This window comes from Solanum stenotomum, chromosome 10, assembly GCF_019186545.1.
Source record: "Solanum stenotomum isolate F172 chromosome 10, ASM1918654v1, whole genome shotgun sequence".
Classification (NCBI taxonomy): Eukaryota; Viridiplantae; Streptophyta; class Magnoliopsida; order Solanales; family Solanaceae; genus Solanum; species Solanum stenotomum.
In genome coordinates this window covers 27,122,460-27,135,919 of record NC_064291.1, presented here as the reverse complement: position 1 = coordinate 27,135,919, position 13,460 = coordinate 27,122,460, and the positions used below count along the sequence as shown (strand labels likewise).

General features: G+C 32.3%; 2 protein-coding genes across 4 annotated transcripts in view; both read left to right on the top strand.

The window, feature by feature from the left end:
• Positions 1 to 13,460, top strand: part of LOC125878283 (aspartate aminotransferase, chloroplastic) — a 936,263-nt gene that overhangs the window by 250,124 nt on the left and 672,679 nt on the right. The window lies entirely within an intron of this gene.
• Positions 1,188 to 4,859, top strand: LOC125842861 (uncharacterized). The gene is made up of 6 exons (XM_049522150.1): positions 1,188 to 1,224; positions 1,357 to 1,494; positions 1,580 to 2,263; positions 2,336 to 2,473; positions 2,749 to 3,695; positions 4,443 to 4,859. The coding sequence occupies exons 1-6, from the start codon at positions 1,188 to 1,190 to the stop codon at positions 4,857 to 4,859; spliced, it is 2,361 nt and encodes a 786-aa protein (XP_049378107.1).

Here is a 13,460-nt window from a genome sequence, read left to right as displayed (position 1 = left end):
ATTGAAAATATATTTGACGCCCACATGTACGTTAATAGTGAATAATAGTAATAACTTCCTTATTAATGGTAGTAATAACTTATGATAAATATTTTATAATTTAATTTTATGTCTAATTTTAGTTCACCTTCGCTTACTTACTATATATAAAATTTAAAACTAAATTTGATTTCAAACTTCAACTCATCATTGCTTTAATGATTCTCATTTATTAAAAAAGTGACTATGATATTTAAAATGAATTTATTTCCTGATTTGTTAAATGTACTTATTTTATGTATATAAAAGCTTTTGGTGAGTGAATTTAATAATAAATAACGAAGTTTAATAATATTACCAACAAAATTACTAAAGATGCGTCACCTTATAGCTATTATCTCAAAGTTTATTTGGAAATAATCAATTAGAATAGTTAATAGTAAAATTAGTATATTATACAATCCTGCTTAACCAGATCATTAACGTTACTAGGACAGCCGACACGACCAACCAACGCATCGGCCAACAGTCGCGCCTACTCAAAATCATCGCAACTTTCCAGTAGCGTTGCGCCGCAGTCCAAAAGTTCCCTACTGAATCGATCCCACCACTTCGACAAGCCCATCTTCAAAACACTATGGCATTCCTCCATCTGACAATAAGAACTCGCTAAACTTTGCGCCTTCTGCAAGAAATTCATTATCCTCCAGTTATATTGTAGTCCTGACATTCCATTCTTCCATCTCTTAAAAATAACTATACATTGTCACTCAAAGACACATTCAGTTACACAAACTGTCAGCAGGATCTATTTGTTCAATCCCTAGTTATGCTGTCATATTAAATAAAAGCCGCAAGACTACAAACTTTACACAACAACATCATGCAGGGCGAATTACAAATTGTAAGTTTTCCTTTATTATCGTAACACATTCATATCAGATGCATTATCCTTCACTCTGAACTGCATCCAGTAATGATATATGAATTATACTACTCATAATAATGAAACTATACACAAACATGGTAGCAGAAAAATAGTGGCTTCATCTAAAGCATTTTACGTACAGACTATCCTGCTATATATAGATAATAGCATACGTACACAATTTAAAAGCACTCCCCCAATTCTGCTTTCACCTAATGTATTTTTACAGTCAACAAATTTCAAACAGGAAACCATTCTCTCAAAGGAAGAGCAATTAAAGATGGAAGTGCAACAGAATAAGCAGCCCAAAACAACAGGTTTGTTCTCGAAAATGTATCTTTAACATCAAAATCAATCTTACAAACCAACTAAATATACTGCAATTCTAACATCATATCATCACATCACATTTTCAACATCGGTTAAGCGCAAAATACTCACGGATGTAGAAAGGGCCTTGCGACGAGTTCAAAAATTTGTGGCATCAACCAATCAAATACAAGATGAGCACGCTCATGAGCCACAAGTGAAGAAGCGGAAAAAATCAGTTAAACGTATAGCTATCTCAGAGGTGAATGATGACGGAGGTATATAAACTCAGATACTATACACTAACAACATATCACCATAAATACAAATCATTCATTAATACTGTTTTGTTGGGCGATATAGCAGTAATAAATTGCAACTTGACAACAACATCAAGTCATAAACTGGAAGAAGAAATAGATTGCACCTACTGCAATGCTCTGAGGTTTCAATATGAACCCCCAACATTCTGTTGCGGAGGTGGCTGTATCAGTTTAGCACCTAATGAAGTGGCCGATGACTTTTATGAATTATTTGTGTCTGACTCAGAAGATGCTAAGTTATTCAGGAAAAATATACGCGCGTATAATAGCATCTTTGCTTTTACATCATTTGGAGTTAAGCTCGACAAGGAATTGGCATCTTCCAGGAAAGGAGTTTACAGTTTCAAGGCACAAGGACAAATATATCATGATCTACCATCATTAATCCCAAACAATGACAAACCACGGTACTTTCAACTATACTTCTATGATACTGATCATGAATTAGCCAATAGAATGTCGGTACTGGAAGATGCAAACTTATCAGAGGAGGTCATGATCAAAATAAGAAACATAATGGAGATGAATCCATATGCAAAATTCTTCTCACAGCTTAAAGAACATACAAGCTTTCAAAATATGGAAATACGCATAGCGGCAAATGCATCATTAGACCAAAGGGTGTATAATAAACCATCAGTGGATCAGGTCGCAGCTATTTGGGTAGATGGTAACAATCCAATTATACCGTTCGAACGAGATATTGCAGTACATGAACACTCAGGTTATAAACATTGAGTCAAACATTATTATGGATGTTATGATCCGCTTCAATATCCTCTAATACTTCCTAAAGGAGAAGGAGGTTGGCATCAAGGAATACAAAAGTGTCGCAATCCAATCAAAAATAGTCAAAGAGCGGCGTTACCAAGTCACCAGATAGGTAGATCATCATTCACCAATGCCGCAGAGATGTTGGCCCATGAAGAACAAGGTAAGCACTTTCACATATAGCCAACAAAAATATATATCCACTTGCCTAGCATCTTACACCTTGTAAATAATAAAATTCAAATGCTATAAAGATAATATGGAAAAGTTACTTATTCCAAGTGACCAGAAAAAAAAAAAACTATATGATACTTTACTTTATGGAATAGAAAAAACACTGGCTTCCCTAAAAGTCAGCGTTACATTATCCAGTTATGTCCGTGAATTTCCCACTACCATTATTAGTAATCCATAACTTGTACTTTTAAATACATGTAGGTGTACGACGCGAAACAAAAGGTTCGATTTCCTGCAGGGAGTACTACTGCTATAAACTACAAGTCCGAACAAGTGACAAGTCCATATTGTTACTGTGCGGGAGATTGTTGCAGCAGTTTGTTGTGGACATATACATCAAAATAGAAACAACAAAACTTGAATATTATAGATTAGAGAAATCAAATTATCGAAGGGAGATACTCGAAGGTATTGTTGATAGTGTTACGGCAGGCGAGAGTAGAGGGGACAAGGTAGGACAAAGGGTATTACTGCCAGGATCGTTCATTGGAGGCCCCAGGGATATGCGACGATGCTATATGGATGCTATGGCGTTGGTTCAAAAGTTTAGAAGACCAGACCTATTCATCACCATGACATGTAACCCAGAATGGATTGAGATTCAACAAGCCTTGCTTCCAGGTCAATTACCTCAAGACAGGCCAAATTTGGTTACCAGAGTGTTTCGAGCAAAATTGCAAGACTTGAAAGACCAAATCTTCAAAAAAGAAATATTTGGAACGATTGCAGCACATGTTTTTGTGGTAGAATTTCAGAAGAGAGGCCTACCACATATTCACCTCCTTCTAATATTTAAAGAAGGTAATAAGATACGATCAGCAGACGAGTATGATAGATACATTTCAGCCGAAATCCTGGATAGTGACACACATCCAGAATTGAGTGCATTAGTTGTAAGACATATGATACATGGACCTTGCGGCGAAAAACGAAAGACAAGCCCGTGTATGAAGGATGGACAATGTAAATTTCACTACCCACGAGCATTCAACAACAAAACAATACAAGAAAAGGATGGATATCCAATTTACAAAAGAAGAAATGATGGGAAAACAAGTGAGGTCCGGGAAATGAAGATGAATAACCAATGGGTTGTACCATATAATCCATATTTGCTGATGAGATATAATTGTCACATTAATGTTGAGGTCTGCTCAGGAGTTAAAGCAATAAAGTATCTTTACAAATATATATATAAAGGGCACGACAATGTGCAGTACACATTGAATCAAACGATGGGGAAAAAGTCATTGATGAAATCAAAAGCTTCCAAGATGCACGTTGGGTGTCTCCACCAGAAGCAATGTGGCGAATCTATGAGTTTAACCTAAATGAAATGCAACCGGCAGTTATAAACCTACAGTTACATCTACCAGGCAAACAAACAGGTACTTTAAAAATTTTACTCATATATTATTGATAGCAACCATGACAACACAAAATAACCCGATTACTTTGTAATATACTTACAAAACGATATGTAGTGTGCTACTAGAAGAGGCAAAATCTACAAACTATTGTGGAATCGGATTTTGTACACAAAACTATGCTTACCGAGTATTTCAAGATATGCTCTATAGACGTTGAGGCTCGCAAATATCTCTACAGAGAATTTCCAGAGTATTATGTTTGGAACTACCAATCCAAAATATGGACAAAAAGAAAATCCCGCACCGTCATTGGTCGCATAAATATTGGTAAGACAATTACACGTACTTTCTATGTCGAGTAAATACAAAAAATTAACATTATAAGCATAGATGCTCAATATCGCAGCTAATCCACGAGAAGGAGAAAGGTACTACGAAAGGCTATTATTGAATCACGTTCAAGGGCCAACTTCATTTGAATACTTACTCACTGTTAATGGAAAGCATTGTGAAACTTTTAAGCAGGCAGCCAAAGAAAGAGGGTTATTAGAATCAGATAACAGCATTTCAGAATGTTTACGCGAGGCTGTCACCTTCAAGATGCCCTCCGCCCTTCGATGTTTGTTTGCAACAATCTTGGCTCGTTGCAACCCAACAGATGTCAGATGTCTCTGGGACACATATTATGGGGATATGTCCGAAGACTTTCAAAGGAGCCATTCAAGAACAACAGACGCACCAATCCAATGTACCTTGAAAAGTATTAACTATTACTTGGAGAGTATGGGGCAAAGTGTGGACAAATATGACATCCCTCAGATCAAACAACAACCACTTCAAACTGAACCACGTGAATGTAGAGAAATAATTGAAGAAATGTCTGTGAAAGTGCCAGCTGAAGATGTTGTTGCTCAATCAAAATTGAATCAAGAACAAGCGTAGGCTTACAATACAATTCTTGAAAGGGTCAACTCAGAAACACCGGGGTTGTTCTTTGTGGATGGGCCTGGGGGAACCGGGAAAACATTCCTATATCGCACGTTACTAGGAAAGGTTAGATCAGAAGGTATGATAGCATTAGCATGTGCAACCAGTGGTGTAGCAGCAACAATATTGCCTGGAGGACGTACGGCACACTCAAGATTTGCCATACCACTACAAGCAAATGAGACAACAATGACAAATATGTCAAAACAAGGTGGGGGAGCTAAACTAATTAGACAAGCAAAATTAATAATATGGGACGAAACACCCATGGCAAAGAGACACATAATTGAAACAGTCGACAGAAGCTTTCGCGATATAATAGATAGCGACATTCCTTTTGGAGGGAAAGTCATGGTATTTGGAGGGGACTTCCGTCAAGTTTTGCCTGTTGTACCAAAATCTACACGCGCGGAGACGGTAAATGCAAGTTTGGTTAAGTCGTATTTGTGGCCTTTAATGGAAAAGATTCAACTATCAACAAATATGTGAGCAAGAGCAGATACAAGTTTTAGTAATTTTTTGCTGCGAGTTGGAAATGGGGAAGAGACCACAATAAAGGATAATTTAATAGCACTTCCAACAAATGAATGTACAACAAACACAACATGCTAATCCAGAAGAAACCTTGATCAGCGAAATATTTCCAGACCTTCAACAAAATTACAGATCTACTGACTATATAACGGAACGGGCAATCTTAGCAAGTAGAAATGAATTTGTAGATAATCTAAATGAAATCCTGATTGGGAAATTCCCTAGAGAAACAAAAACATATATCAGTTTTGACTCAGCGGAAGATGATACCAACAACTACTATCAAGAAGAATACCTCAACACATTAACACCAAATGGACTACCACCACATAGGTACATTATCAAATGCGTTTAAACTTTTTTAAATGTCTTATTATGTTACTTCATAGCGCAAAAGATAAATCAACAAATATGTTCCTATAAATACATAACAATTAATTAATCTTTACAATTTACATATTAGGTTAGTGCTGAAAGAAAATGCTCCAATCATGCTGTTGAGAAATCTAGACCCCTCAAATGGATTATGCAATGGGACTCGCTTAATTTGTAGAGGATTTGACAAGAATATCATACATGCCGAAATAACAACAGGTGAATATGCAACAAAACAAGTGTTTATTCCAAGGATACAACTATCACCACCGGAGAATGAAGGATATCCTTTCAAATTTATTCGGAAATAGTTTCCAATACGTCTATGTTTTGCAATGACAATAAATAAAGCACAAGGTCCAATAATACCGAATGTTGGATTGTACCTACCACAACATGTCTTCTCACATGGTCAACTGTACGTAGCACTATCAAGAGGAATATCTATGGCGACAACAAAGGTATTGGTCATGACTGAACAACCAAAACGGTACAAAGGGACATACACAAGAAATATTGTGTACAAGGAAGTTTTAGGCGAGATTTGATAAATGCTAAGAAATCGAAGCAATCGGAGATGGGAAAACTGACACATTAAATGAATCAAATAAATGAATCAAATGAAAGATTATTCAGATGTATTAAAAAGTTTAGTCGAAGGGACGACTATATGAACAACACCATAGAACGAACTTATATGACATTACAGTTCTATATATTCTATTATTTAATTTTACACTTACATTATAATACACTATTTAAAGGGGACATGTTAAACATGACAGAACAGAAGTAACAAATAAAACTGTCAATTCATGCAGAATTAATTCAAAACATGTGTCATAGCAACAAATATAAGATATTACCGTTGCCTGCACATGCCTTACAACACGAAGCTAACTTAACTGACACCTCGCAAAGTATATGGCCTAATTAATAATAACATACATAGTCATATTACAAACTACTCAAATATACATTGACAATAAACTTCGCCATGTATAGGGAGATGAACAATTCACATACACCTCAAAGATACTTGCACAGAAACTTATCATACCCATTTGCACATTAACAAAATAATTCACAGAGAAACAGGACTTAACCATATCATTACTACATAACAGGAGTAACGGAACAACGAAAATATCTAATATTAATAAATACAGGACAAGAAGAAAACTATATTACAAGAGAACTAGTAACAGAAGATGAGATAATTACTACTGAACAATCATGCCCTGAACTACCAAAGACATTAATATATATCGAAAAAACTACAGAAAAGGAAATAATCATTGGAGGAGTACCAATAGTAATAAAGTTTAAAATATATCAAGGAGATAAAAGTATCACTTTAGGAATAAGATATTATAAGTGGGAAGCTCTTAACCTCAAAGTTGGATTACCATTTTGTCCTTATCTTACCCCTAAAATAAATTAAATATTAATATCTATTTAATTAATTAAATATTAAGTAATAGTTATATTTAAATTCATGAATCAACCAAGATCTTAATGCAATCACATATTCATGCACCTCGACTTAATGCAAGATCTTAAATGTGGGTAATGAAGAGTCTAATAACCTTCAATTTTAATTTGTAAGATAAGTGGGAGTAATGAAGAGTCTATCAAAGAAACTCACACAACATTATTTATATTTGGGAAAAAAATCTGAAATATATCCGAACTTTGACCGAAATTGCTGTAACAATACCGAACTTTGGAAAGGACCTTTTACTCCCCTGCACTTTTTAATAGTGTATTTTAAAGGTATATATGTGCCTACGTGGACATCATAAATATTGAACGTGTCCACGTGGGCACATATATACCTTTAAAATACACTATTAAATAGTGCAGATGGGTAAAAGGTCCTCCATAAAATTTGGTATGTTAAGATCAAAGTTGGAGTATTTTTCAGACCATTTTCCCTTTATATTTCCTTTTCATCCAAATTTGTGCTCATCTTTCATTCTACATTAGGTTAGTCTACATCATTTGTAAAAAATTTCATTACAAATATGTAATTGTAAGAATTCTTACTGATTCATTTATTTGTATTCTTTAAAATTTCATGCATATTCATCTTCTTTTGTTGAGAAATATGTAAATTATCATAGTTACAAGATGAATATTCTCCAATATGAAGTTGTAAGTGAATTTTTATTTTTCATATCTCTATCTTTTTGAGTTTTTAAATATAACTTCGTAATTGATTACTATTTTTATATTCTTCATTTCTTATATCTTTAAGATATAAATATAACTTCGTAATTGATTACTATTTTTATATTCTTCATTTCTTCTATCTTTAAGATATAAATATAATCAAGCTAATCCCAATTTATATTTATAATTAATTGTTTTGAGGGTAAGCATGTTAAATCCCGCAAAATATTTTCACAACTAGACCCGTAAAGAGTAAGTCTTTGATAAAGATTCATAGTTATGTATTTTTCGTTGTTTGATAATCATTTATCTTTTTAAAACAACATGTTTGTACTTTTTTCTTTTTATATGTAATCTCAAATGTTTAGAAAATCCATGTACTTAACTATTACAGAGAGGTACAAAAATTAGTGCACAAGTAAGAATAAAATAAAAAATAATGTAAAGTAAAAATTAGTGCAAATGTTACATTAAATTTTATTGTATTAGAATTCATATTTAATTTTGTATATACATATCCTTTAATATTAGTTCAAGAAATATAGTGTATTTGTATTTTTAACATAGTCATGCTTTATTTTCTGTTTATTTTTTTTTTTATCATTTTAATTTTTTTATACATATGAAACATTTTGTCTATAGCAAGTCGACTTCTAACAGAATGTAATTCAATTATTATTACAATATTTTTTCCTATATATTTTAATATGATGTCTTTTATTATGAATGTCATGTCTTTATTTACTTTTCTTTCTTTTCCGTTTGAACTTGTAATTTTTTCTATAAATTTAATGTCACACCACCTAGACATTTTGTAATATTTTTATTAATACGTATCTTTTTTATAGCCAATTTATTTTTTGATTATTAAAACTTACATTTAGTAGTTAAAGTATATTAATTCCTCTAATATAATAAAAAAAAAAATTCATGAAGCTTTAATAAAATCAAACCTCCAACATCTGACATAAGATTTTCATGCTATATTTTGTGAAGAGTTATATTTTTATGTCAAACTTACATACAAAAGGACTTAGCTTTGAACTTAGCGATGAATATATGTACACTCCACTATGATATATTTATTTATATAAATTAACTTTTCTAATGTCAATTAGGGGACAAATGTGCAACGCACATTCCGAGGACTAGTATTATTATAAGTGGGAAGCTCCAAAGTGAAAAGTTGAATTACCATTTTGCCCCCCTACTAAATTAAAATTTGATTAAATATAAATATTTTAATTACATAATCGTAGAATTTGAAGTCCTAAAGTCCTTTAATAATTAAATTAATATTTTCTTGATAAATGAGTACATTGATATTGCTTTTAATCGTAATCATAAATCTCATAATGGAAGAATTTGAAAAGTTATAATATGGAAAGTCATTCATCTCTTTAATGTAGAAATCAATTTCATAATTAAAATTTGAATTTAAAGGGTCATTTCCTAATGCTATTTAAAAACCAACTTACAAAGATGGAAGCTCACAATAGGAAATCAAATTAAGGAAATTACACAATTCAACAGGAGAAGGTAAGAGAGTTAGAAGTTACAAGAGAGGATAACCAAAATATGCTGAACATTGGTAATCAAGAAGACAAAATAGCAGCGAAAAAAAAGAGAGTAAATTTAATACATGTGTAGTATTAAACAATGAACAATTTTATGTTGATATGTTGTCTCTAACAATAACAAAGTTTTCTTTTCAGAGCATGAGGACTTTCTTTACAATATCCTCAACTTTTCGTTCTTGCTTTCTTTCTCCATTATATTATAGAATTTTTCTTCCATGAAGCATTTAGAATTGTATGGGTGTTGGACTTGAAGTATAGATATCAATTTAAGGTATATGTAGAAATTTTCTTATTGTGCATTTAAATGAGAACCATTAATCATTGTTGTTATTCATTTTTGCACTTACTAATATATCATATGTTTGGACGTAATAACATAAAAATGTAACTCATTATTTTAGTTACCAAACTAAATTTTGTAGGTTCATCAAATGCATAATCATTTGACATACAATAAAGAAGTTATTTGAATACATTGATTGTTCATCTACTTTATATTATATTTTTTTTGAATAGCTTGTGATACTGATTAAAATGTGATTTTGTCAGTAATGCATACCTTTCACAAGACTCAGGTGCAAAACATGTGTTGTCACGACCCAGAAGAACCCCCTAGACGTAACACGACGTACAAGACTCTTAGCATATCATAACATAAGAAAATAGGAAATAGTGCGGAATTTTAAAACTTTTCTTTACAATCGAAATTTTTTATAAAAATAAGCAAGAGTCCACAACACTATGTCTCAAACCGTCTACAACACTTGAATAAATCTTTGGGACGTAGCCCATACAAAAAGCTCTAAACATAAAATGAAAGACTTAAATGACATAATGGTCAAGCCCTCGAATGCTATGAGGACTTATCAAACTTCTTCTTCTTGATCTACTATGATTCTAGCCATGAGAATGGAAGTCGATATCGCCAAACCCTACACTTCGTGAAAAATGTAGAAGAAATATGGGCTAGCACAAAGATGCACTGAGTATGATAGCCATGCATAAAAACCTTAAAAATCATGCTAAAAGGGATATTTTAGTTGAATGCATGCACTTTATTTGTTTAAACCATCATTTGGAAAGTAGTGGGAAAACACAAGTCATAAGCATAGGAGACATCATGACAAGACATAGACTATAACATGGTAGACAACAATCACAACTAGTGAGCATAAGAAATACCATTTAGGACATATACATAGTCAATACAATCTAGTTTTAGCATGACATGAGAAAAACACTTCATGATCCACCTCAAGGCAAGCTTGTGAAATGTATGGATAAGATCCTATAATCCCACCCATACTAAGCAAATCTCTTTAGACCCTCATTCATGTTTACCATCTTTTAATCTCATCCTTAGCCTATTTCTCATAGACTAGGAAACAATCACTTTTAGTCAACTATATCAAGCAAAGCAACTCATAGCAACAATCCAAGTTAGCATACAACATTACAAGTATCCTTCACATCAAATGAAATTGCCATTTAAACCCAAGCACATTCATTACATGAGTCGTCATGACAAAAGAGGAACCTACCATAGCTACCTTCAAAGCTTACTTGTGCAATGCATGGACGAAGTCCCATACCCAACCCACACTAAGTAGTACTTCTTGAGTAGCCATAGTTCATCCTAGACTTGACCTTGTGGGAATTAGATTTAACCGACATAGACCATGTGAGCTTGCATGGAATTCGGTGTATGCCCCACACCGAAAAAGGATGTCCTACTTGCCTTAGGTAGAACTAAAATGTATTAGCTTTTAGGTGGATCCAATAACTAAATAACCTACAGGGGCACGTAGTTTATGGGATAAGGAGATTGCTTCTAGAAACCCAACCTTTCTTAACGGGGGAGCTTCCATCTCATGAGAACAATATTACAAACCTGTCCTTTTAGACGGGAAAGCCTCTATCTCATTTTCAATATCCACTCGGTGCTAAGCATAATTCCCATGAAGAATTTATTGAATCCTAACTTGTTTCATTAGGATAGCTCATTAGATAATGTGTGAGAATAAACTTTCACAGTCCATGTCTTCATGTTAGATTCAATTAGGTGAGAACTAACCTTCAACCTAGAATCTTCAATATGTGAGAAAAACTTTCACAGTATGCTCATTATGTGTTTATGAGAATGAACTTTCAATCAACACAATAATAAAGCCAATAATAATGGAATAATCATGTATAAGTGTGTATGTGATATTGACCTTTCAACAACACAACAATTTGGATTATAATCACGTTCATAAAGTATACACATGAAGCCACAATCACTACTAAAAAAACAGTGAATACCGACCTAAAAATTTCCGACCTCAAATGGAGGTCGGTAATTTCCGACCTCCGGAGGTCGGTATTCACAAGTAGTCGGTTTTTATTCAAAATAAAGAGGGAAAACCAAATTCCGACCTTTGGAGGTCGGAGTTTTTCCCGGAAAAATGAATTACAATAAAAATACCGACCTCATGAGGTCGGTATTTTATATTAATTTATTTTTACTATTTAATTTTACCAACATACGGAAGTCGGTATTATAATTTTTTTTGTTTTTTATTTTACACAAAACCTATTGAGAAAAAATAAAATATTGTTATTTATTTATTTTTTTAATACCGACATCAAGAGGTCGGTTTTTATTGTAATTCATTAAAAATTCCGACCTCCTGAGGTCGGAATTTTTTCTCAATTAAATATTTCATAATACCGACTTCCGAATGTCGGTAAAAATTAAATAGTATGTAATTAAAATACCGACCTCATGAGGTCGGTATTTTTATTTCGACTATTAATTAAAGCGACATCCGGAGGTCGGTATTTTTATTTCATCTAATTACTTTTAAGAGCGACATCCGGAGGTCGGTTTGCGATTTGCGGGTAAACCAAATTCCGACCTCAAGAAGTCGGAATTTTTCCCAGAAAATGAATTACAATAAAAACCGACCTCTTGATGTCGGTATTATTTTCTATTTTGATTTAATTTTATTTAAATCGTTTTCCGGAGGACCATTTTGTGTTCTTAAAATTTAATGTGATACATATATATATATATATATATATAATTTAACTACACATCAACAGAATTTTAATATTTAATAAATTTACATATATATATATATATATATACATAGATGTATATATATGTATGTATACATATACATATATTATATGTTGATGTGTAGTTTAATTATATATGTTTAATTAATAAAATCAACCTCAAGAGGTGAGTTTATATTAAAATAATTATATATACTAGATATACGACCCTGTGCCAGCACGGGGCCCAATATATATTTTTTATTTATTTTAATTTATGTCATATTATGGAATTTGAGAAGTTATTGAAATTTTTATATGATTTTAATAATATTTTAAATTGTTAGCTATTGTGATTTGTAGTACTTTTTTTTAACATAATTTTGAAAATAATAGTTATTACTCTCTTTGTTCTAATTTATGTGGCACATGCAGAATTTTAAATATTAACCCTTTTTTATATGTCTCTTTAATATATTAAGTTGTTAATTATTGTATTTTATAGTACATTTTGAACTTAATTTTTAAATAATATATGTTATTTCCCATGTCCCAATTTATGTGTCATTAATTGATAGATTGTTGGAGTCGAGCGAATTTCTTTTGTTAATTATTGTAATTTATAGTTTCTTTTTTATCAATTTCAAACAATATATGTTGTTAATTGATAGATTTTTTGGAGTCGACTATTTTTTTTTTTAATTATTGTAATTTATAGTATCTTTTTCGTCAATTTCAAACGATATATGTTTATCAGATAATCCATTTTATGTGGTACCAATAGAATTTAGAGAGTCAATTAAATTTTTTATATAACTTTGAAATTGTCACGACCCGATTTATCAAGTCA